The sequence below is a fragment of the Macadamia integrifolia genome, unplaced genomic scaffold (assembly GCF_013358625.1).
Source record: "Macadamia integrifolia cultivar HAES 741 unplaced genomic scaffold, SCU_Mint_v3 scaffold2344, whole genome shotgun sequence".
Classification (NCBI taxonomy): Eukaryota; Viridiplantae; Streptophyta; class Magnoliopsida; order Proteales; family Proteaceae; genus Macadamia; species Macadamia integrifolia.
The window spans coordinates 67,861-90,087 of record NW_024868649.1 but is presented as its reverse complement, the minus strand read 5'-3'; the positions used below and the strand labels follow the sequence as shown (position 1 = coordinate 90,087).

The 22,227-nt window shown below is 37.4% G+C and overlaps 1 protein-coding gene and 1 long non-coding RNA gene across 3 annotated transcripts in view; both read right to left on the bottom strand.

Annotated features, from left to right (window-relative positions):
* Positions 1-1,168: 1,168 nt before the first annotated feature.
* LOC122066322 lies at positions 1,169-2,375 on the bottom strand. The gene is made up of 2 exons (XR_006136330.1): positions 2,239-2,375; positions 1,169-2,027 (listed from the first exon to the last, which is right to left on the bottom strand). It is a non-coding gene; the product is annotated as an uncharacterized LOC122066322 (long non-coding RNA).
* A 4,412-nt stretch (positions 2,376-6,787) lies between these two features.
* The window catches only part of LOC122066321 (nicotinate phosphoribosyltransferase 2-like), a 58,271-nt gene continuing 42,831 nt past the window's right edge, over positions 6,788-22,227 (bottom strand). For both annotated transcript variants that reach the window (XM_042630143.1, XM_042630142.1), the window contains 6 exons: positions 9,632-9,766; positions 9,458-9,556; positions 8,122-8,230; positions 7,464-7,576; positions 7,257-7,374; positions 6,788-7,028 (listed from right to left, as the gene is read on the bottom strand). In XM_042630143.1, the coding sequence (XP_042486077.1) occupies positions 7,297-7,374; positions 7,464-7,576; positions 8,122-8,230; positions 9,458-9,556; positions 9,632-9,766 (534 nt within the window). In that variant the 3' untranslated portion in view covers positions 6,788-7,028; positions 7,257-7,296. The remainder of the gene's footprint in view (positions 7,029-7,256; positions 7,375-7,463; positions 7,577-8,121; positions 8,231-9,457; positions 9,557-9,631; positions 9,767-22,227) is intronic.

Below are 22,227 nucleotides of genomic sequence, written 5' to 3'. Positions count from 1 at the left end.
TTGGTGGGAGGTGGGGGGGTTGGGGGTGGACCGTGCTCAAACTTTAAATAAGTACATCAATCTTGAACCATGGACATTTCTAGTGGGAACAAAATTCTGAATTAATGGAACACAAACTTGATCAAGAAACCACGACAGAAATTTTTAAATGCATAAACTATCATAGGATCTACCAATGATTTGAAAATTCATTCTCTCCATTTTCTAAGAGCTCAAGAGAAGAAAACCTCTAGTCACTATCAAAGAGATAGAACACGACAGAAAAAGAAATACATGACATTAGAATGCAAATTCTTCTTGCATACGCCCTCTCACATCACACCCATGTACCCCACGCTCTCTCCACAACAAATACCTCCTAATTAGGAGTGCCAATTGGTCGGTTGATTCGGTTTCATTGATTTCAATTTTTTATCTGTTTTCCTTACTGATTTGTTATCAATTTGATATCAGGTTCAGGACCATGTAAATTTATAAATAATTAAGGGAAAACATTTTTTATGATTTACAAGTTGATATCAATGCAGTCTGATTTCACCGGTTTGGTTAGGGTTTGAGACACTACCTCCTATTGGATTAGTCATCACTCGCTCTCTATTAGGAAAAACTGGACTCAAGCGTTGGAGTTCAAATCCAACCAACTGTGCTAAGCAGCTGACCTCAATGCGTATCCATTTTGTTTCCATAAATATCTCTTCTCACTCTTAAAATGATAGTAAATGAGACATGTATCGACACATGAAGTGTACGTACACGGGATACTTGGGCCTTGGCCTGGCGGTTTGCAATGCTCAGTGGAGTACCTGCATGAGGGTTGATCACTTGATCAACTCCTCTCAAATGTATCAGTGCTTGGTTTGCACCAATTTCCTTGTTTTCTAAGAAGTGTGGCCTTGAGTCCCTGTTGACTCCTCCTCCTCCGTGGGTTTGTACATGACTCCTACGTGGGTCTGTTATGTAATGGCTAATAGGCCCTTGAGTAGGGATGTAAATGGATAGTCGAAATCCGAATTCGAATTCACATCCGTATTCGGTCAAAGGAAATATGAAATAAAATCCAAATTATGCGATCCAATTAAATAATCAATTAATGATTTTTAGATAACTTAAAAAGATGAATTAAAAGCAAATTATATCCATTAGAGGAAGAATGTTTGGATTACACAAGTCGAGAGTAAATGAATAGTTGAATATCCGAATTTAATCCGCATCCATATTCGTTTAGGGGTCTTCGAATCCGTTCAACAAATATTCAGATCCGAACACATTCGATCTATATCCGATCCGTTTACATCCCAACCCTTGAGCTGGAACCAAAAATTAAAGAGGAAATTACCCTTCCCTGCCCTCCCCCGTACTTTACCTAAGCACTTCCCTTCCTATGGTTTGAAACACAACGGTATAACAGCACCCTCCCCTGAATTTTCAAGATTCTAACTGTCGTCCCATTAATCAATATCGGTGTTAAATATACAATGAAAAAGACAAATTTACCCTCATCTCTAACACCTTATGGAAGTGCAAAACCTGTCCTCTGCAGTCGACATCTCTTCCGAGACTTACAATTTAGCAGCAAATTTGTGCTTTGGCGGGTGAGGCAGCGGCGAGGGATAATCGACTTCTCCGGGAAGCTTAAATAGGTTTCGGGTGCCATTAAGGCTTGATACGGAGGAACCCAAATCAGGAATGTTGTCTTTGACTTGGCCAGTGACCTGTCGGAGGGTATTGAACGGATCGGGAGAGCCATCGAAGGGTTGGATGTTGGGGTTCTGGTGAACTGCGCAAGGGTTGCTTACCCTTACGCGAGATTTTTCTATGAAGTGGATGAAGAATGCTTAACGATATGATTCAGGTAAATGCGGAAGCCATTAATAGGGTGATCAAGGCTGTTCTTCTTGGGATGATTTAAAGGAAGAGAGGTGCCATCGTGAATATAGTGTCGGGTTCTATCACTGCCACACCTTCGTATCCACTTGTCTCTGTTTATGCTTCCACCAAAGAGTAAGTGTTCTCTGCATCTTAATTCACTGCGAAATCGAATAATCTCTCAGGCGCAGGAGTTAGGATTCTATGGAGGCTTTCATCTTCACTAATATGAGAATATAACAGCACAAGATCCAAATCTAGGGTTTATGGAGCTCATTCCACAAACACGGGAAACACAACAAATGGGTTTCAATTGAATCAAGGGGAAAACCAAAAAAATGAGTTTCAGTGAAATCAAGGGGAATATCTTACTCTCAGTTTCGCTTGGTGTGTCACTTCGCAGATTCAAGACGGTGCGGAGATCAATCTTCAAGCCTCTGTTGAGGGTCGAATTCAACCAACGGAAAGGTTCAGCGCAACAGAGAGCTTCAACGGAACGGAGCTTAATTAAACGGAGAGGGATCCAGTTGGGTTCAACGATGAGAGATCTTCAACCCAGCTATGCATTGAGGTTCAACAATGATAGATCTTCAACGGAGAGGGATTCAGTGATGTTCAATAGCAGTTCCAATGAAGAAGATGAGGGTGAGTGCTTCCTTGGGTCACTACTCACTTTTTCTCTTAAAATAAGGAAGGGTGATTTCGAAATCTCACATAATAGAAAAGTAGTATGGGGATATGCTCAGAAACATCAACTTCGTTATCTCCTTCCCCTTCATCAGACTATATCAAAGGATACTTGAACGGTGCAATAAAAAAATCTGAGGGTCATATGAGGATGTTGAGAGATGTTCTTGACGTAGTCAAGAAGCTTGATTTAAACAAAAATGTATGATGAACTTTTTTGGAATTTTTTGGAAAGAAAAGTCTGAAGCCATTGTAATGATATTGAGTTCATTATCCATTTTTTTTTTATAGAAAGACTTAATTAACATTTACTAGTACCTGGATGAACTCAGTACTATATTATATGTTTACGTGCTTCTTCTCTCATTTGGTTCTAAGGACCTATATTACTTGTATAAGTCATTGGAGACTATTGTTTCTACCCACTTTGAAGCATATCTATCTCCATAAACCAAATCATCTGCTGGTTTGGGCAATTTTCAGATCTGAATTATATGATACACGATACCTATTTCGATTACATGAACTACAATACAATCATGCCTTGAAATGTTCTTCTTTTTGTCCTCTTCAATTTACAAAAAAAAATTAAAAATAAAAAATAAAAAAAAATAAATTACTGCACTACACTATTAGACTTAATAGTTCACGAGTTCCACTCTTTTTTTTTTTCACATATTACCATAAAAAAGAAAAGGAAAAAAATAAAAAATAAAGTACATGTGTGGAACAAATTTTAGTTTTTGGTTTTGTTTTTTGGATTTTTTTTTTTTTGCCAACAGAACATGGGTTCAAAGACTCAAAGGTAACCAAACAGTTTTACACTCAGAATCAATGGTCAAAATCAGGGTAACCAAACAATTTTTCACTCAGAATCAAGTGACAGAATCAAGGTAACCAAACAGTTTTCCACTCAGAATCAAGGTAACCAAACAGTTTTTTTACCAAAAGGAAATAATTCCAAAGAAACTCATTCATATGAGTTAGATCCAGAATCCTGAATCCCTAGAATCTGATCCGATGGATAATTCGAACCAAACACCCCCTTAGAAATCCATTAATAAATCCACGTTCCGTCAATTCAGTTTCGTTCCAATTTGGAAAAAAAAAAACAAAGAACTTTTTTTGCAAATCGTTCCCAATAAATTCTTTCACCTCTCTCTCAATACAGAAGACACCACACCGCTGTCGCCCCTGGTTCTCTTCACAATAGGTAATGCCGCCGGCCCCGTAGCCTCATCTTTTCCTTTTACCCGCTTCTCTGTTCTTCAACCTCATCTCACCTTATTTTTTATTTTTTAAGCAGAAGACTTGATTTCTCATAGAGAGGAGAGACGATGCTGCTGCCCCTATTCTTCGTCATTCATCAGATTTCTGTTCATTGGCTTCTGGTACGAAATATGATTGAGATTCGGAACTTAAAATACCATTGGAATTTTACATTGGGGGTGATAGGATACCATTTTTGACCTAATTTGCTGCAGTTAGGGTTTAGGCTCAAGATTAAAATACCATCTGTACTTTTTATATTTTGGAACCACTTTCTTTACTTGGTATCTACTATTTCAATATTGTCCCAAAAGATTATCAATTTATGATAGAATTTTAATTAATGTTATTTCTGTAATTATTGATTTTCATCCAGAAAAACGTTTTTGAAACAAGTTTTACAACGCCACAACTGTCGTTTTTCCATTCTGAAACCGTTCCTGAAACATATTCACCAAACACCCCTTTTTCGTTTAAAAATGACATTTTGACACAGAAACTGAAATTTTCGTTTTTAACACGAAACGTGGAACAAAAACGTTACCAAACGTTGACTATGGCACCGTTTGATAATGTTTTTGCTGTTTCTGTGTCTAGAAACAGCAGAAACTGATTTTCATGTTTTTGGAAACAAAAACGAATTATTTGGTGTTTGATAAACTTGTTTCTCGAAACGTTTTTTGTAGACATAATGTCACTAAAAATCCCGATAGTATCATCGTATGCCCAAAAGGGAAAGAGGATTTGGTTGTCTCTTTTTAGGTTTAAATAATTGAGAGATTTATCGGGCACAAAAGCCCTTTTTTTCTCTTAAATTCGTTTCTAAAAACGACAAAACAAGTCGACTTGTTTCGTCAAAGTAGTTTATAGAATTGTATATAGCCATAAATTTTGATTTATGTTTCTAAAAATGGGTGAAACAGAACAACTTTATCAAATACTTTTTAGGTTATTTTTTCACTTTTAGGAACAAGAAAATGCCAAAACGGCAGAAACGAAACGCTATCAAGCAGTGCGCATATCTATTAATGTTGGAGAATCACACTGAGCGAGGGACAACCTTCAATAGTCAATCAGGTGGGTGGCCACATTACACAATGTGGTGTCATAGTTATGTATATTAGTGTAGTCCTTGTCCCTTTTACTGAAGCGTTTTAAAGGCAATTACAGATATCTTAGGTGGCCCTTACGTCAATCTTAGCTATTGAATACGTACTTATATGAGTTATATATCATTCTCAAGTAGATTAGTGTTTTTTTTTTTTTTTTTTTTCAAATCGCCTTGTCTTTCTCGTCATTATGAGTGAAGCACTTCACCACCACCCCTTCCTACTCAAAAAGCTATATGCAACTCCCTCTTTCATCATGCTTCTCCCTTCCACCACTCTCCTCCATGGCTTGCAACAAGGATGCCAAACAATCAGGCATTACCTCTTGCGAGAAATGATCAAACCCCAAACCTGTGTCCATGGGTTTATTACAGGATACACAATTGCATTGTTCACTACATAGGCAGTGCATGCCAGTGGTTGAGGCTGCCAAGGAAGGGGGTCTAGTTGGTTGTGTTGGTTCATGAGTTTGAGTTGGTGTAAGGAGGTATGATGTTACATTGTAACAGTCAGAGTGTCATATATCTTATAAAGAATCAAGTGTTTTATGCAAAGACAAAACATATTGATATGAAATTTCACAAAATCAGAGTGTCAGAATGCAGTATTCACTTAAGAAAAATTTACATAGATAATAATCCTATAGATATTTTCACCAAGTCAATTACTATATAGAAGTTTGAGTGTTATTTGGACTTGATCAATTTTACTTGCTGTTGAAGATGATGTGACAGATGAATGCAGGTTTGTACCTTAAAGAGGTATGGAGATGAAAGCATCTATATTTTATCTTCATAGAAGGCCCGACCAACAAAATTCAAACCAATGTGGAAATTGTTAGGGATACGCCGTGTTATATTTTGTTGCTTACATAAGTGGACTGATTCCGAAGGCCCGTTAAGCCCTGGAGGTATCGACACACCTTGCTCTACCTTCATTACAACAGGGCCTCAACAAACTGGCTGATGCTTGCAAGGGTTTGGGGACTGTAGCACCCTGAGGAAATTTTTTTCAAGGCTATAAGGGTATTTTCGATAAATGACTTTAATACGGTTTCACTATATATTTTTGGCAAAGACTCCTTCTCTGTAATCAATCTAAGAAGGCATACAATACAAACTAACAGCTATAACCCAATTCTCTTTTGATAGTAAAATAAATATTATCTTTGTCGTGGATGTAGACAATCTTATCGAATCATATAAATCTTTATGCTTTGTGTCATTGTGATTGCAATTCCCATTCGTTCTTCTGCATCGTTTTAAGTTTGCGTTTTCTACATACATGGCATAGTACTGATCAGCTCCATCACCCCTCACGATGATGATGCCCGCATTGAGGAGACAAAGGAAGTGCTAGGGTAATTAGGGGAGAGTCCGATTGGTCACCAATCATTTCCTTAATTATAAGAAAAAAGAAAAAGTAACTTAGTGGTTTCATTTAATTTGGTTTGCTTCACCCACAAATAATAATTTTCGTTGGTTAAATGAATGAGGATCATAGAGGTCACTATCCACTACGGACCCGGAAAAATTTCCCTGCAAAGATATACGAGTTCGGTATAAAACAAATTTTGCGGCTACAAATTGATATTTCAGGAAGTATTTTTCCATTGAAGTAAACAAATCCTACAATCCCTGCTCAACTATCATATAAGAAAGAGCACACCAGTGCATGAAGCTTTCGTTACCGTAGGGTCTGGGAGGGGCAAATGTATGCATCCTTACTCTAGCTTCATGGAGATGTTATTTCCATATTTCGAACTTGCATCCTATGATGCAACTTAAACGTTGTGCTAAGGCATGCCAAAATACTAGAGAGAGTATTCTCAAGATCATTTATATGAACACGAGAGGTTTCCAGCAGAAAAATTCCAAACAATGCTCTCTAGCTATGAATTTCAAATGGAGGAATGCTATACATAAATTGCAAGATTCAACCCCTATTACTTACAAATGAGAAGCAAATTAATGCAAGAAATAACCAAATCACTGCTCATTTCCCTTTGCAGCAGCTCCACGGATTACTCTCCTTTCGAGACTCTCCGCTCATTACTCCAGTCAGGGTTCTTACCCTCGGGTTCATAGTTTTATTCAGCTGCAAAAAAACAGGGTCATTGTTCAGTTGAATGCTGGCCTACTAACTTCTAAAAACAAATCATCCACCCCGTACTAGACAATTGAGAGGGAAGCAAACTTCAATTACATGGAAAGTTAATTAATTACACATTTAAACCCCATATTCCAATGGTGGATATTGCATGACATAAACATCTGAAATGTAGATCTTTCAGAAAGCTCACTAAAGTCATTGCTTGCTTCTTACATGACAATGATGCTTCATGTATTACTTTTCCCATTCATCTTCACTGCAACTCCCCAACAGGTGCCTCATTGAGCCAAAGGAAATGAATGAAATCATACAATTTTGCACTTACGCTCACCTGCCAAAAAATGAAAGGTATTTTCCCTGTAAGAATGAAAATTAGCTTTGAGAGAATGTTGATCACAAATACGAAGAGATCTGCAGAACCTTGTAAGGTGTTGGGTTTAGTCGTCTCATGTGATCAGTCCGCATTTGATCAAGCTGTCGCATGCAGCGATCCTTTATCTCCTGAAGAGGCGGTAACTCTTCTCTTGCTTTACCTTCAAGCAGAAATGGCCAAGTTCCAATGTTGTAAGCAACATAATAGTCCTCCAAATCACCAGGATTGATGATTCTCAGTCTATCAACAATGAAAAGGGTGCAATGAAACAAGTCCAATGTATGGGTTGGAAAGGTGAAATCAAAGAGATGGTCCTTTGAGTTCTCCAAGTTGATGGCATTCCTGCCTTGTTTTTTTTTTTGTTTTTCATGATAATTAGTCTGTGCCAGTCAAAAGACTCAAAACCAGTTTTTGAATTAGAGATACCTCTACGTATTTGGAACTCATCTTTTCCATCGAAAGAGATCCAGAATGTTTTCAAATCAAGGAAAATTATGCTTTGCATTTAACAGGATAACCATGCCATGGATCCCAAAAGATAATCCACAAGAATAATGGTACCATTCCTCTTTTGTGTATGCAAAATAATTCCCATAATGCCCTGAACTCTAGTTATTTGTCAGGATTGCAGTCACTAATAAGATGTTAGCAAGTAACCGTAATATTGAAGGACTTCAGAATATTAACCAACTAGCAGTCTCATACCTGAACCTCCAGGCCAGTAACACTTAAGTAGCTCCTCAACATGCTGCGGCACAACATATGCTCTCTTAGATTCATTGAAAGGGTGACGACACAGAATCCGTTCTGCTGCCTGCATGTTGAACATAGGATACTAATTTCGCCACTCAAAACACAAGATATAATTAAGCGAGCATATCTCACATGAATAAGCATATGCATAACATGCAGCAAGCACTGTTTAGTGATAGGACACTCCAACAGGATCAATTTCCCAAACAGTTCCTAAAACAAAAACTAAGTCCTCAACAGCCAGAATTTGTTTTAAAAATGTTTCCTTAATTTCTAGATATATAATGATATTAGTTCTGTTAGTCTCACATTCCAGTTTGTATTCTTATGCTCCCTGTAAGAGAGTCAGAATGTAAAAGGTAGAAAGATGAACCTGAATGCAGTAAGCGTATGTTGTAATTGCTCAATCACTTGTCATGGTAATCATTACAATAACTTATCTTGTAACTAACCTCTTTTCTCAAAATAGAGCACAATACAGAAAAAGTGGCCATATGTAGGCCAGCATAAGCTCTTGAGACCTTGAACAGAAGAGTAGTTTGCTTCTTGAGATGGGTTCCAACCAGTGGAATCTTCTCTGACCCAATCTGCTCCGTCTCTCCTTCTAGTCGTCACAACTGGATATTTTTTTTTTCTTGGCTATAAGGCATACCTACTTCTTTCAAAATTCAAACCAGTGAGATGGAGAGAGATGTGCACTCCCCTCCATCAGCTTTGACAGTTCTTGTGTATAAAAGTAGAGGTCACAAGATTTTAAGTTTGTTAATAGTTATATTTCAGTATATTTTACTCTCTATGGTTAAATGAGTATCTGAAGGAAGCATTTATGCATTAAAATGCCAAAATTACTTAATCCTCCTAAGTCTATGAGTCAATATAAGTTCAGCATAACAAAACTAGTCTGTTGGCCATACATGAATAAACACACTTCAGAAGGAAACACAAATGTCGGAAAGTGGAATTGTAGAATTGAAGACTGTGATTTTGGGAAATCCTTTAAGCAACTGACTTGGGTTAAAATGCCAATAATCTTTCAGAAGAGTAATAAAAGCAGAATTGCTTTGGGAGTTTGCCCAACATATTTCATGCAAAATCACAAATATTTTGTCAAGCAAGGAGTACCATAGTAAAGGTTTGGTTTATACAACTATTATGAAAACTAAATCTTATTCTGTGCTCAAATAGTTTGTCAAACAAAGAGTATTGATGAGAGGATAAAGCATCTTTTTGCTACAAAACTTCCAAATTTACTGGAGAGTACCAATAAGATGATTAGGTGATAGCATACCTTTGGAGGTGGTTCATTTGCCCCCGTCATTATGTCCACCAAGGGGTAACCTTCTCTCCCGTACAATCTATAACACCGTTTTTTGCATGGTATCGACACCTAGAAGAAGAAACTAATGAATCACTAGGAGACAAACATAAATGCTATAATGACTGCTAGACATTATGATCAAACCTTTGATAAATCTTCAGAAAGTTTTATGCGAGGTTGATTATTTATCTCAACCAACTTGAAAACACAACCTAGAGCTGCTTGAGATTGGCATGTAACAAGATGTGTGCCTATACCAAATGAATCAACTTCATGTCCCTGTGAAGAGAAACAGCCATCCAATTTACATATGATGCCTCAGAAAATCAAAGATAACATGTTATTTTGATCTTTCATCTGTTATTACAGCAAATATTTACCTAGATAGGAAAAAAAAAATTTCGACATGATAAAAAAAAAAATCAAAAGGAAAACTATTGTAACGAGGACCTAGATAATTTTTATCCATTAGTAGTTATAGGTCCTGTAATGTCTTCCATGGTATCATACTTAATGCTTCCATAGGATCATTTTTTATGTTAATCAATATACAATTGTAAAAGCTTTTGTGCAGCCACATATCAATGAATAAACATCAACCCAAAAAGCATGCAGAGAGCTTTAAAATTTTAATTTAGGGATGTTTGGGTCAACCATTCAAGGAATTGGAATTGGAAGAAATCCCAAATCCTGAATTCCCAACATTGTAAATCCAAGAAGATAGCGAGATCTGAAAAGACACTTCCAACACCTCTTATAATATTCATGAAATTGTAGAAGCCTAAAACACAATACTGGATTCGGGCTATACTTCTAACTCATCCTTCAATTTGCGCCTCAAACAGTTGAAATTGGAATTCCCGGTTCCCAACTCGAACCAAACCTATGCTATATGGATTTCCTAGAACCAAAACAATTTTTTCATGTTTCAAATTTCAATATTCACAATGAGACAAATTTTCAACCATAAAATTTCTCATTTAACACTGATAGCAGAACATTTTAATTGTTAAGAGAGATATTTCCATGTGAAGAGGCATTTAAGTATATCAACATCAAGAATATGATCATTGCAAACTACCATTAAATGAAAAGCAAGGAATTGGGTTTGGGATCAGTTCAGGAATCCTCCTTTCTGCCAAAGTCAAAACTGTAGTTGTTATTTAGATCAACCAAAAAGACCTACAATTTTTCAGAAAATCAAAGTTCGGGATTTAGCATAAGAAATTTTGGCTATTAGATTAGATTAGATTGGATGAGCCAGGGTGTAGCAAACATATAGATACATCACTATTAGGTTAGGTCTGAAATTAGGTTCAACATTCAACTAAGAAAACCTTGTGGATAGGTTAAGTTGAATAAGGATAGAGTTCCAAGGAGTGATGCAGGTAGGAAAAAATGTGGTGGTCATAGGGTTTGCAGTTTGCAAGGAAAAAGGGCTACATTGGAAACACTCAAGATTTTTTTAAAGAGAGGTCAATTGATTCGATCATTTCTTTCTCAATTCCATCATCCATTTATGAGCTTTACCCTAAAATAAAAAAATCACTAGAAGATATTAAAGGAGAAACGTGTTAAGAGTTGTACACTTAATCTGTTAATGGAGGACCAAAACGGGTAAGATGGAGAACCAGTTCCAGTTGGTGGCAGAAGAAGGGAAAGGAAGAAAGAAAAGATGAAGCAAATACGGGAGAAAAGACTGTTGGTTAGTGACCCACACAGTATCATTATTTACATATGTGAGTAAAAAATTACACGTATGCCCCTTACAATGCTGGATATTACAACTAAAGATAAACACACAAAGTTCCATGAATACCCTTATATCTATACATACTACTAATATAACATTCTCCCGCTCTGGAGAATAGATGTCACGGATGCCCAGCTTGCCTAGAAGAGTATGAAACAGTTGAAAATTAACTGCCAGTTGATTTCTAGTCTTTACTAATGGTGTACAAATACACCCAGAGTTTTTATCTTTTCTTTTCTGAAGTGATGATCAACTTCAAAGTGCTTTCTACGGTCATGTTGAATTGGTTTATGAGCTACACTTACAGCAGATTTGTTATCACAATATAGTCTCATTAAGCAATCAACCTTAAGTCCCACCTCTTGCATTAGTCGCTTCAACCATAGAAGCTCAAAAACTCCAGTTGCCATGGCCCTAAACCCAACTTTAGCACTTGATCTAGCCACAACTGACAACTTTTACTTCCCCATGTGACTAAGGGCCCGTTTGATAACATTTCTACTGTTTCTGTTTCAAGAAATGCCAGAAACATAAATTTCCGTTTCTAGAAACAGAAACATAATTGAAGGTGTTTGATAAGTCATGTTTCTAGAAGTCGATAGTAACCAGCGAAAGAATGGCCACGAGTCGTTTCCAGAAACGGCACCTGGGTCATTTCTTGAACCATAAATAGGTAGAAATTTCAATTTCTATTTCTGAAAACAAGTGAAACGAAACAATTTTATCGAACTTTTTTGTTCCGTTTCTTGAAACGTTATCAAACGGGCCCTAAGTTTCCAGCCACGAATGTGTACTATCCTTATGTGGATCTTCTATCAGTCACAGAGCCAACCCAGTCTACATCAATTTAAGCTTCAATCCTGAAGTGATTATGTTCGGTGAACTAACCCGTTTCCAGGATTGGACTTCAGATACATGAGGATACGGAACACTGCTTCCATATGTCCTGTTCAAGGAGCATGCATAAATTGTCTTAATACACCAACATCAATGGTTTAAACTTTAAAGTATCTCCGATACGATGCGATACCCCTCTGATACGTATCTTAAATTTAGTCCATCGATACAGCGACCGATACCAATACTTTAATCTAGCATGTCTTAGCGTATCTCCAATACGATACGATACCCTCCGATACGTATCTTAAATTTAGCTAACTGATATGGCGGCTGATACCGATACTTTAATCCTTATTATTTTTAAGATCTTCTCATTCCACTATACTTATTCTTAGAGGGCTAAGTTGGTTAATTTTTTTATTTGGTACTACCTTAATCCTTGTACACATTGTTTATCATGAAGTTTCTAATTGCTTATGGCCGAATTCCAATGTCACTTCCAAGTGAACTATGAACTATGAATATTGGATATGGTTTCTTAGGCTATGAAGATGACATATTTCTCTTGTCTTAAGGTTTATCTGGAACCTATTTTTTTCATTATGGGTCTTTCTGTTTTTTTAAATCCATGTTCTGATCTTAGAGGCAAATATATTGTTGGTCTTCTATGAATGAAAGAAGTAACTTTGATCCATCATCAATGATTGAATAATAATTTTCATTGACTACATGATTATTGCAGGGTCAACCTCTCGAGCAATTCAAGATTGTGATACCCAAAATTCCTGCATATTTTACGGTATGTTGTTTATGCTGTTGGTTGCATAAAAGTTGTTTTTTCTTGTGCAACTTAAGATTCTTTTCGGTTGCTAGAGATTGACCTGTAACTTCTTCAAGATAATAAATAATTTTATCCTAATTTTGGATTGGTAGTATGTGTTTATTTTTCTGTGAAGAGTTAAAATTCTGTGCTTCGATTGGTTTTCTTCGAGTCCGTCACTCACTGCTATCTAGAAGAAAGTGAGGTTAATCCTAGTGAGCTTTCCAGAGTTTTTAGCTATGATCAACATGGCTCAAGGTTGGGTCTATTTCTGGGTCTCTAAAGTTTTCTTTCTTCCAGTTCTCAGGGCAGCTTGTGATTCGTTTTAGCTTTCTAATGATTGATCTATGCACGGGTACTATTTCAACTTGATGAAATTTAACTGAAATGGTGATCTGTCTTAGGCAGAGGTTTTCTATTGATGGCTGAATGTTTTGTTCGACTGTTTTAACTATGCTTTTCCTTTGGTAGTAGTGGAATTTTTATCATGAAAAAAATGAGGTTGGTAATAGTAAGCCCTTCTAGAGCTTTTAGTTATGATTGACTGGCTGGGGAATATCAACAGGTCTGATATATTAAATTGCTAACTCTGATAATATCATCTATCCAGGGTAAGAACTGGTTTACTACTACCTCTGTCCTGCAATAGCTATACCCTTTGAAAAAAAACCCACAAGTTTAAGGAAAAACAATTAAAGCATTAAAAGTGCCTGTTGTTTTCCAAAATTTTCCCTCCATTACTTGTGAAAAATGCTTTTTAAATTGGATAAGTATAAATGCAAAGAGATAATAAATGTAAACTTAATGTTGTCAATATCCTAATAACCTATTACTTAATTTTGCAATTGGAATAGTTGGATAAACAATTTTGGATAGCCAAAAAAAGACAAGGACTATCTTTGTGGATGGGGTGAGTATGATAATCTTTCAAGTTCTGTAAATGAGAATGAAGGTGTTAAAAGAGTATGGTCCAGTTATTATTATTTTTTTTTCCTGAATCATGGGGTTAAGAGTGCTACGGTTCAATGTTTAATGGCACAATGGTGAGAGATACATAGAGATGAAATCTTGGCGGGCTTGAAATTGTCATCTCTGTTATGTCCATGAGTATCATGATGCTACTGCTCCAGAGAACTGTTTTTTCCTCCTCATCCATCCTATACCTGCACTTTGCATATGAATTTGATGCAGGACACTAAATGAACCCATTCTTGTTTTCTTGTTTGGTAGATCTGTGACTGTGGGGCCATGCCTGACAACTTGCCAGTCTAATCAAGGCCTAGGAGAGGGAGTGGGAGTTCTTGAATCAGTATAACCTTTTGGTTATTAGTTTTTTTGGGTGTTTGCTTTAATAAGTTAATCTTATTTTAAGTTTTAGGTGTTCTCCATTTTGGGTTAGTTCTGGTCCAGATTTTACCGATTTTAATCTTTTTATTCTTTTTTCAGTCAAATTTATGGTTAATTTGAGCAATTTTATATTCTAAATAAATGTAGAGCAATACTAAAGGTTTCTTGGATTGTTTTTTCTTTTCAAGTCTTAATTTCAGAATCAGAGCCAAACCAGGACTGGGGTAAGGCTTGAAAAATATGGGTGGCCTTATCTATAGTTATGCTTTTTCTTCTGAATATTTATATGCTGGTATAACTCACTTAGTGGTAGAACAAGGAGTGCTAGCTAATCTTTCTTAGTAGAATCTTAATTCTGCATTAATTTTTTTTCAGAACCCAATGAAGATTGCTATTAGTTTTCCAACTAGAATCCCCATATTATTCTTCAAAATTAGCACCATAAATGCAATTTCTGTTCATGGTACTGTTCCAATTGACCACAACCTTAATCTAATCACCTCCGTCACTCCAAATTGAAACCACATCGTTTTTACATAATGTTTTGCCAATACTATCTATACGTTCCATTAAAATCCTCATTTTCTTAGATATTCCTTCTCTGGCATGTTAGATCAATGAAAAACATAATGTACTATTAATCTCATGCCATGTTTCTAAACAATTTTCCCACCAACCTTTGATTGCATCAATCAATGGAAGGATCTTATCTTCTCCTAATTTGTGATTCTGGTCACTTGGAGAGTCAGCAGGTTTACAACCCAACAATCCTGTTTCCATGCAATAAATCCAACACTTAAATTCCCAAAAACACTTTAGAGTGCCAAGTAGGTTTTGAGTCTCACACCTCTTCTTGATCATTTCTAGTTACAATGATATCAACCACAAAGACAAGAAGAGCTGTGATTTTTCTGTTGTCATGTCTGATTAGCTTGGCTCTGAGCCTCTGAGTGTATTCATCCCTTATCATAGCTTTCCTAATCTGTCAAACCAAGCCTTTGGTGACTTTTTTAGACCATTGAGAGCCTTCTTGAGGTAATACGTTTTATTTCCAGCTGTGGTGGATTTGAAAGCAAGTGGAATTTACATGTATAGCTCTTTTTCTAATTCCCCAAGGAGAAATGCATTCTTCATATCAAATTAATATAGAGCACTACTAGGGATACAAACTCTCTAATTGAGTTCAGTTTTAGCAAATGTCTCTTGATAATAACTCCATGCACTTGGTTATATCCCTTAGCCACCAATCTAGCCTTATCCCTCTCTATTGTGCCTTCAGAGTAATGCTTAACTGAGAACACCCATCATTATCCCACTGGATTTTGCCTTTTTGAATATCTACCAATTCCCAAGTACCATTCTTCTCAAGTGTCCTCATCTCTTCACACATAGTTGCCTTCCATTGAGGAATAGTAATAGCTTCACCAAAATTTCCGAAAATAGTGATTGAGGATAAGGTAATTGAATAGGAATGACTTATAGGAGACATGAGTCATAGGATACAATCTTGGCAATAGGGCTAGTGCAAGCTCTTTTTCCTTTTTTAACTGCTAATGAAAGATCTAACTCAGGGGAAGAGGTGGACTGGATCAAGTTGAGGATCAAAAGAGGAATATGAACATATCAGATGAAATCAAACAAATATTTTTTTTTTTTTGGGGGGGGGGGGTGGTGGGTTAGTAAGGCATAGTAAAACCTCTCATGGAGATTGGAATTGAAGGATACTAGACGGAAAGCTTCAGACCAAAAAGTTTTCGGGACATGGATAATAAACAACAATCTCCCAGTGATTTTCAGAAAGTGACAATTCTTCCTTCAGCTATCCCTTTTGTTGAGGGGTATCAACACAAGCAAATTGATTGAGGATGCCATTTTCACTAAAAAAATTCACAGCCCACCAAACATGTATTCAGTCCCAATCATATTGAACAATTTTGACTTTTGTTTCAAAATGCATGGCTACCATATGATAAAAGTCATGAAAGCAGTGCACACATCACTTTTGTGTTTTAATAGATAAACCTAGATTGTATGAGGATAGTCGTCAACAAAGATAGCAAAATAGGTTATACCCATATAAAGTACTGGGAGCATGTCCCCAAACATCAAAATTAACAATAGAATGGCGTAGTAGTTTTATTACCCATGGTTTAAAAGTAATGGTATCGGCTATAAAACACCTTATTATGCAAGGATTTGAGTCACTAGGGATACACACACACACGCACACACACACACACACACCCAAAAAAAAGCAAAAAAATCCAGATCTGTAAAACTCTACCCCTTTTTTGCCCAAATCTCTCTAGAGCCATGATTTAAGAACTGTAAGTCCCCAAAAATTGTAGAATTGGTGAAGATTTGGGTCACCTTTATGCTAGATGATTTCCTCCCAACTCCATTCGAAGAGAAAAACAAGTTTTAAAGGCCTTCAATTGGTCTCAGTTTCATATCTCACTCACGTTTTTTGTTTGACAAGTGTAAAGGAGGTGTATCTAGCCTGGATCGATCCGTTTCTATCATGCATATGATTGTATCAACCTGTACTAGTCCCGTGCAGCCCCGGGTATGATTTGATATAGGGGAGATATAATTATTTTTGTTTTTATGAATAGTGTTGGTTTCATGCTAGGTAGATCCAACTAAGGATGCTCATGGAAAGATATAGAGCCTACAAGAAGGATCTCCATAGTCCATATGCTCTTTATTGACCTAGAAAACGTCTATGACAAAGTCCCTAGATTAAATATCCGGCATGTTCTTGTGAAGAGAGAGGGTTGAGTTGAATTAGGAACCAAAGATTGGAAAATGATTTGAATTGCCAGTAATGATAGAGGTTTTTCTATTGACGCCCTTCTTAGCTCCTTCCTTTGGAAAGGTGTTGAGTCCTCCAGGTTCCTTAGACCTTTATGTTGGGACCGGGTCTACCTATCCAAATCTGAGGGTGGTCTTGGTATCAGAAACATTAAGGACGTTAACACTTCTAGGATCCGCAAGCTTATCTGAAAGATTGTCTCTAAGTAGAATAGCATTTGGGTGTCTCCAAGCAGAATAGCATTTGGGTTTCCTGGGTTTACTACTCCCCTAAAGCATGACTCCCTTTGGACTGCTCCCCCTCCTTTGACGCCGCTTGGATCTGGTGTAATATTCTCAATATTATATCTTCTGCCCTTAGTGCTATCTCTTACACCATTGGAAATGGCTCCCCTTCACCTCCCTCTATCTGGAGCTGTGGCACCCTTCAGGCATCCTCTCAAATATGATCACTCCCTGAGTCATATACTCTTCTAGTCTCCCCAGATCTGAATTTGTGGCATCCATTATCTCCTCGGGTCCCCCCTCCCCCCTTACGGACCTCTGGTCTGCTCTCCACCCCTCATCCCTCCTAGGAATCGTGGGAGAGATGATAAAATCATCTGGCTTCCCTCCTCCACGGGTCTTTTCACCTTTGCATCTGCTTGGAACCACACTCGTTCTTTTATCCCTTTTGTCCCTTGGCACAACATCATCTAGTTTAAAGGCCATATCCCTCGCCACCGCTTCACCGTTTGGAGAGCTCTCTCCAAGTACCTTCCCACGCAGTCTTTCCTCATTTTCAGACACATTCTAGTTCCCTCTCCTGTTGGAATGGCATTGAAGACATTGATCACCTCTTCTTTTCTTGCCCCTTCCCCTCTTCGGTGTGGAAAAAAGTTCTAAAATCCTATTGGCCTTCCCACCAAAAGCACTCTCCCTTTATGTAGAGAATGGATCTGGGTTGATATGTCATTTGGTGGTTCTTCCATTTGTGATATTGTGGGCAAACTTGCCTTCTGTGTTACCATTTTCCACCTTTCGATGGAGCAGACCCTCCGTAGATGGACTTCCAACTCTAGTACTTTCCAACAAATTTTGGAAAGCCATCTATTTTGATTTCAGCTCCAAACTTGGGTGCATTTACAATCATCTTGTTAGAGATACCCCCAAAGAATAGGCTCATTGTTGTCTCCTGAGGTCTACAAATCTCTCTCATCTCCCCACCCCCTTTGACTCCCCTTTTTGCTATTTCCCCCTCCCTGATCTGTTAAGTCCCCAATTAGTTGGGATGCCCTCCTTTTTGTTGGCTTGTTGGCCTTGCTGCCTCCCCCTCCTCTTCCCCACCCCTTTGTATATTATTCTCCCCTTTGGTAATGCATTTAATTATTCATCCAAAAAAAATATGATTCACATAAAACACATAGGTACTAAAAATAACACTAAACAAATGAGGTTGTTGATTTCACATTATACTACAAGATGGTGTCCAAATGCTGATGCTATAACATCTGACCACAGACTACTTTCACTACTTCCATACAATAATGACTAGCTACTTTCGCTCCCATCAAACGGGCCAATGTAGAATCAAGCATATAGAGTCCTTTCTCCTCATGTCAACTACAAATAACACACCTCAATACTAGATCTCGAAACAAGCAATATGAAGAAAGGAAAGTAAAACTACAAGTCAAGGATTTGTAAGGTGACTAACTAAAAATGAAGGTTAGTAGAAAAATTTGAGACATTCGCCCCAGGAAGCGTGTGGTTCCGAGTTTGACACCTCTTACATCCTTGGGGCCACTCACACGGGGGTGTTTAGTGCTCTTCACTGCTTTCAGTGAAAGTTGAATGGTTCTCATTCAACCCTAGTATGACCCGGTTCATGCAGTTGTGGGGTCAGTATGGGCCCGCAGGACTAGTCATGCCAAAGGCCTGGATACCCGTCGTTAGAAAAAAAAAATGGGGACATGAAGGACAAAATCAAGAGGCATGATAGATGTGATATGCATAATACATTTACCAAAAAAGGAGGGAAAAGACTTGTCAGCAATTCTAACCTTATCTCTACCTGAATTAAAAGAGTACGGATCAAAACACTGAGAGATACCAATCATGTGTCACTAGCACCTAAGTCAATGATCCACGAGGAGGAAGAGGCGACACTATGGTATGAAGGAAAGCTATTGCGGAACCAAATGAGGCAAATGAAGAGGAGGTAGAAGGAGAAGCACCATCAAGATGAGTCATAACCCTAGGAAAATTACTCAATTTCTTCTCGAGTAAGGGTACCAGTACCAGGGTCTGCCAGTGAGGTTCACCATCAACAACCACTGTATGAGCCCGGCCTCCCCTATCTTTCCACCTCTGGTTCCCCCTAAGAATATCAGGATAGATGACCACATAGGCCCAACATGTCTCCTTAGTGTGTCGGAATTTACCATAATGTTCACATTTAAATTTGTCCTTATCATCTTCCTGACCACTACTTCTAAGTTCTAACTTGACTTCCACCATGCTAGTTCTTTGATGAAACAAAGGCTAAAGCAGATTTTTTGTAATTTCCTGAGAAGGTTGTTTCCATGGCCACTTTTCCTGTCTCTTCACTCTACATGTATCCACAAACCTCATCCACGGAAGGAAGAGGGATCCTATCCAGAATTTGGACCCTAATAGGTTCATATTCCGGATTTAGATCACCAACTAGAATCAGGATACGTTCCTTTTCAAAAATATGACAAAATCTGGTTTCATCTTCTTACTTAGATTTTTGAATATATCTATAGTGATCATACTCATCACAGAGACCAGCCATCTTATTCAGAGATATGGATATCTCTCCTAGTTTCATGTTACTGATCTTCTGTAGGAGACGGTAGATTTTTGCAGTCACCAACCCTGTCAAACATTCGGGCAACACTATCCCAAATCTCTTTGTCCATATCCTTACACATCAGACGTCGACCTATTTCAGGCTGCACAGAGAATCCCAACATGTCATGGCAGAAGACTCTGTTGGTCCACTGATCTCAAGACATAATCCCAAGTCACACTTGGAAAGTTGGTTGGATACCCAAACAAAATGGCAATACACATTCTACCGAGATACTCTTTCCCAGGTACCAAAACACTGATTTCAGTTATTCAGAAACATCCCACAGATAAAAAGAAAGTACAAACAAGCATGCATCTCAAGTTAACAGTTACTGCTGGAACACTTTATAGACTTTCTACTAACATGTTTTATCAAGACCAAATATGAACAAAAACAAGATGGCTTACAACAGATCATAAGCTTCTCTGGTAAAACTGGGCAGTAATAACCCGAAGCCTATATACCATCAATAGATGATTCCTAGTGATCCCAGTTGACTGCTCTCTTTGATCAAAAGGTTCCAACAACGAGAGAAGATAATAACTTCTTTCTTGACCTAGCAGTACTCTGTTTTGTAGAATAGACCTTCGATTGGTCTCTGCCATAGTATCAATTCTTAAACTTTATTCATAGTTGGTTGGATATTCTTCTACAAGCTCTAGAACCTACAGCCTTTGCTCAGCTCTAGGGCTTGCAAAGAGAGAACAGAAGAAAAGAATCTAGGTTGACTCTTGAAACTCCTTTAGCTCTCATACCATGTTAGAGTTGTACACTTAATCTGTTAAGGACCATAACTGACAAGATGGAGAACCAGTTCCAGTTGGTGGGGGAAGGAGGAGGAGGAGGAAGAAAGAAAAGACTGTTGTTTAGTGACCCACACAGTATCACTATTCATATATTTAAGTAATAAATTACAAGTATGCACCTTACAATGCTGGAAATCACTAAAGACATAAATACTTAAGTTCCATGTACACCTTATGTCTACTATTCTAACAAAAGGAATCCTCCCCACACAAGGCCATAACACAATATACCAGCCTTATGAGAGTAAAATTGAACCACAAGAAATATTTAAAAAAGGGATCCCTCTAATTTCTGATATTAATAACATACACCCCTTAAACAGAGAACAGATATAAAGTCAGCATACGACTTTCAAATAATTACAAGATATTTATCAAATTGACACTTCTTTGGCTTCTGTGATTATGGGATTAGCAAGGGTAGGTCCAATAAGAACATTTCATTCAGAATTCATACCACAAGAAGATCAAGAAGCACCTCCTCGGTAAAGATTGCAAATGAAATGTTCTTATTGGGTCCTGCCCTTTTTAACCCCATTAATCACTAAAAGTCCAAAAATCTTAGCCAAATATGAACTTAAAAAGTAGTAGTATAGGATGAATTACAATTCCATTATTGGGATTATTAATTACAATCATGGTTTTAAGTATCTCCGATACCGATACGATACCCTCCGATACGTATCTTAAATTTAGTCGGCCGATACGATACACACCGATACGATACATTAAATTTTTTAAATCATTTCGTATCGATATATATCCTACAATACATACCGATATGCATCAATACACCACTAATACACATCCATACGATATGACATGCCTCGATACGACTCTATGAAAAATATAAAATTGAGGTAAAATGTACGTTTCGGTATGTATTGGTACGTATCGGTGAGTATCGGTATGTATCGATCGATACGTATCGGTATATATCAGCACGTATCGGTGAGTATCGATATATATCAATACGTATCGGTGAGTATCGATATGTATCGGCGCAACGGTCATATAATAGCCAATATGGGTAATTTTTCAGAAAAAAACGATTTTTTGAAGGGTTTTTGTTCCAAAGTTGCTGTCAGCCATATTTCTCTCTAACTAAAGTGGAAATCAAGGTTGGGAACAAGGATTTTACATTTATGGGACAACTACAGACCTTGAATTCTTAGTACGATACCCTCAATTTAGTGTTTATGCATAATACATGTTATCAATAGCTTTTTTTAACAAATTCTTTATGCAAAAGTGTTTAAAAAAATGTTTCCTATCCATTTATGTGTGTATCTTTAGCGTATCTTAGTGTATCTCCGATACGATACGATACCCTCCGATACGTATCTTAATTTTGGCCGACCGATACGGCGACCGATACCGATACTTTAATCCTTGCATATGATTATTATAACAGTTATCGACGAGCAATGGGGTTTAGTGTTAGGAAACACTTTTTGAATAAGAGCAAGAAAGACAAGACCATAACATCTAGGGGATTTATCT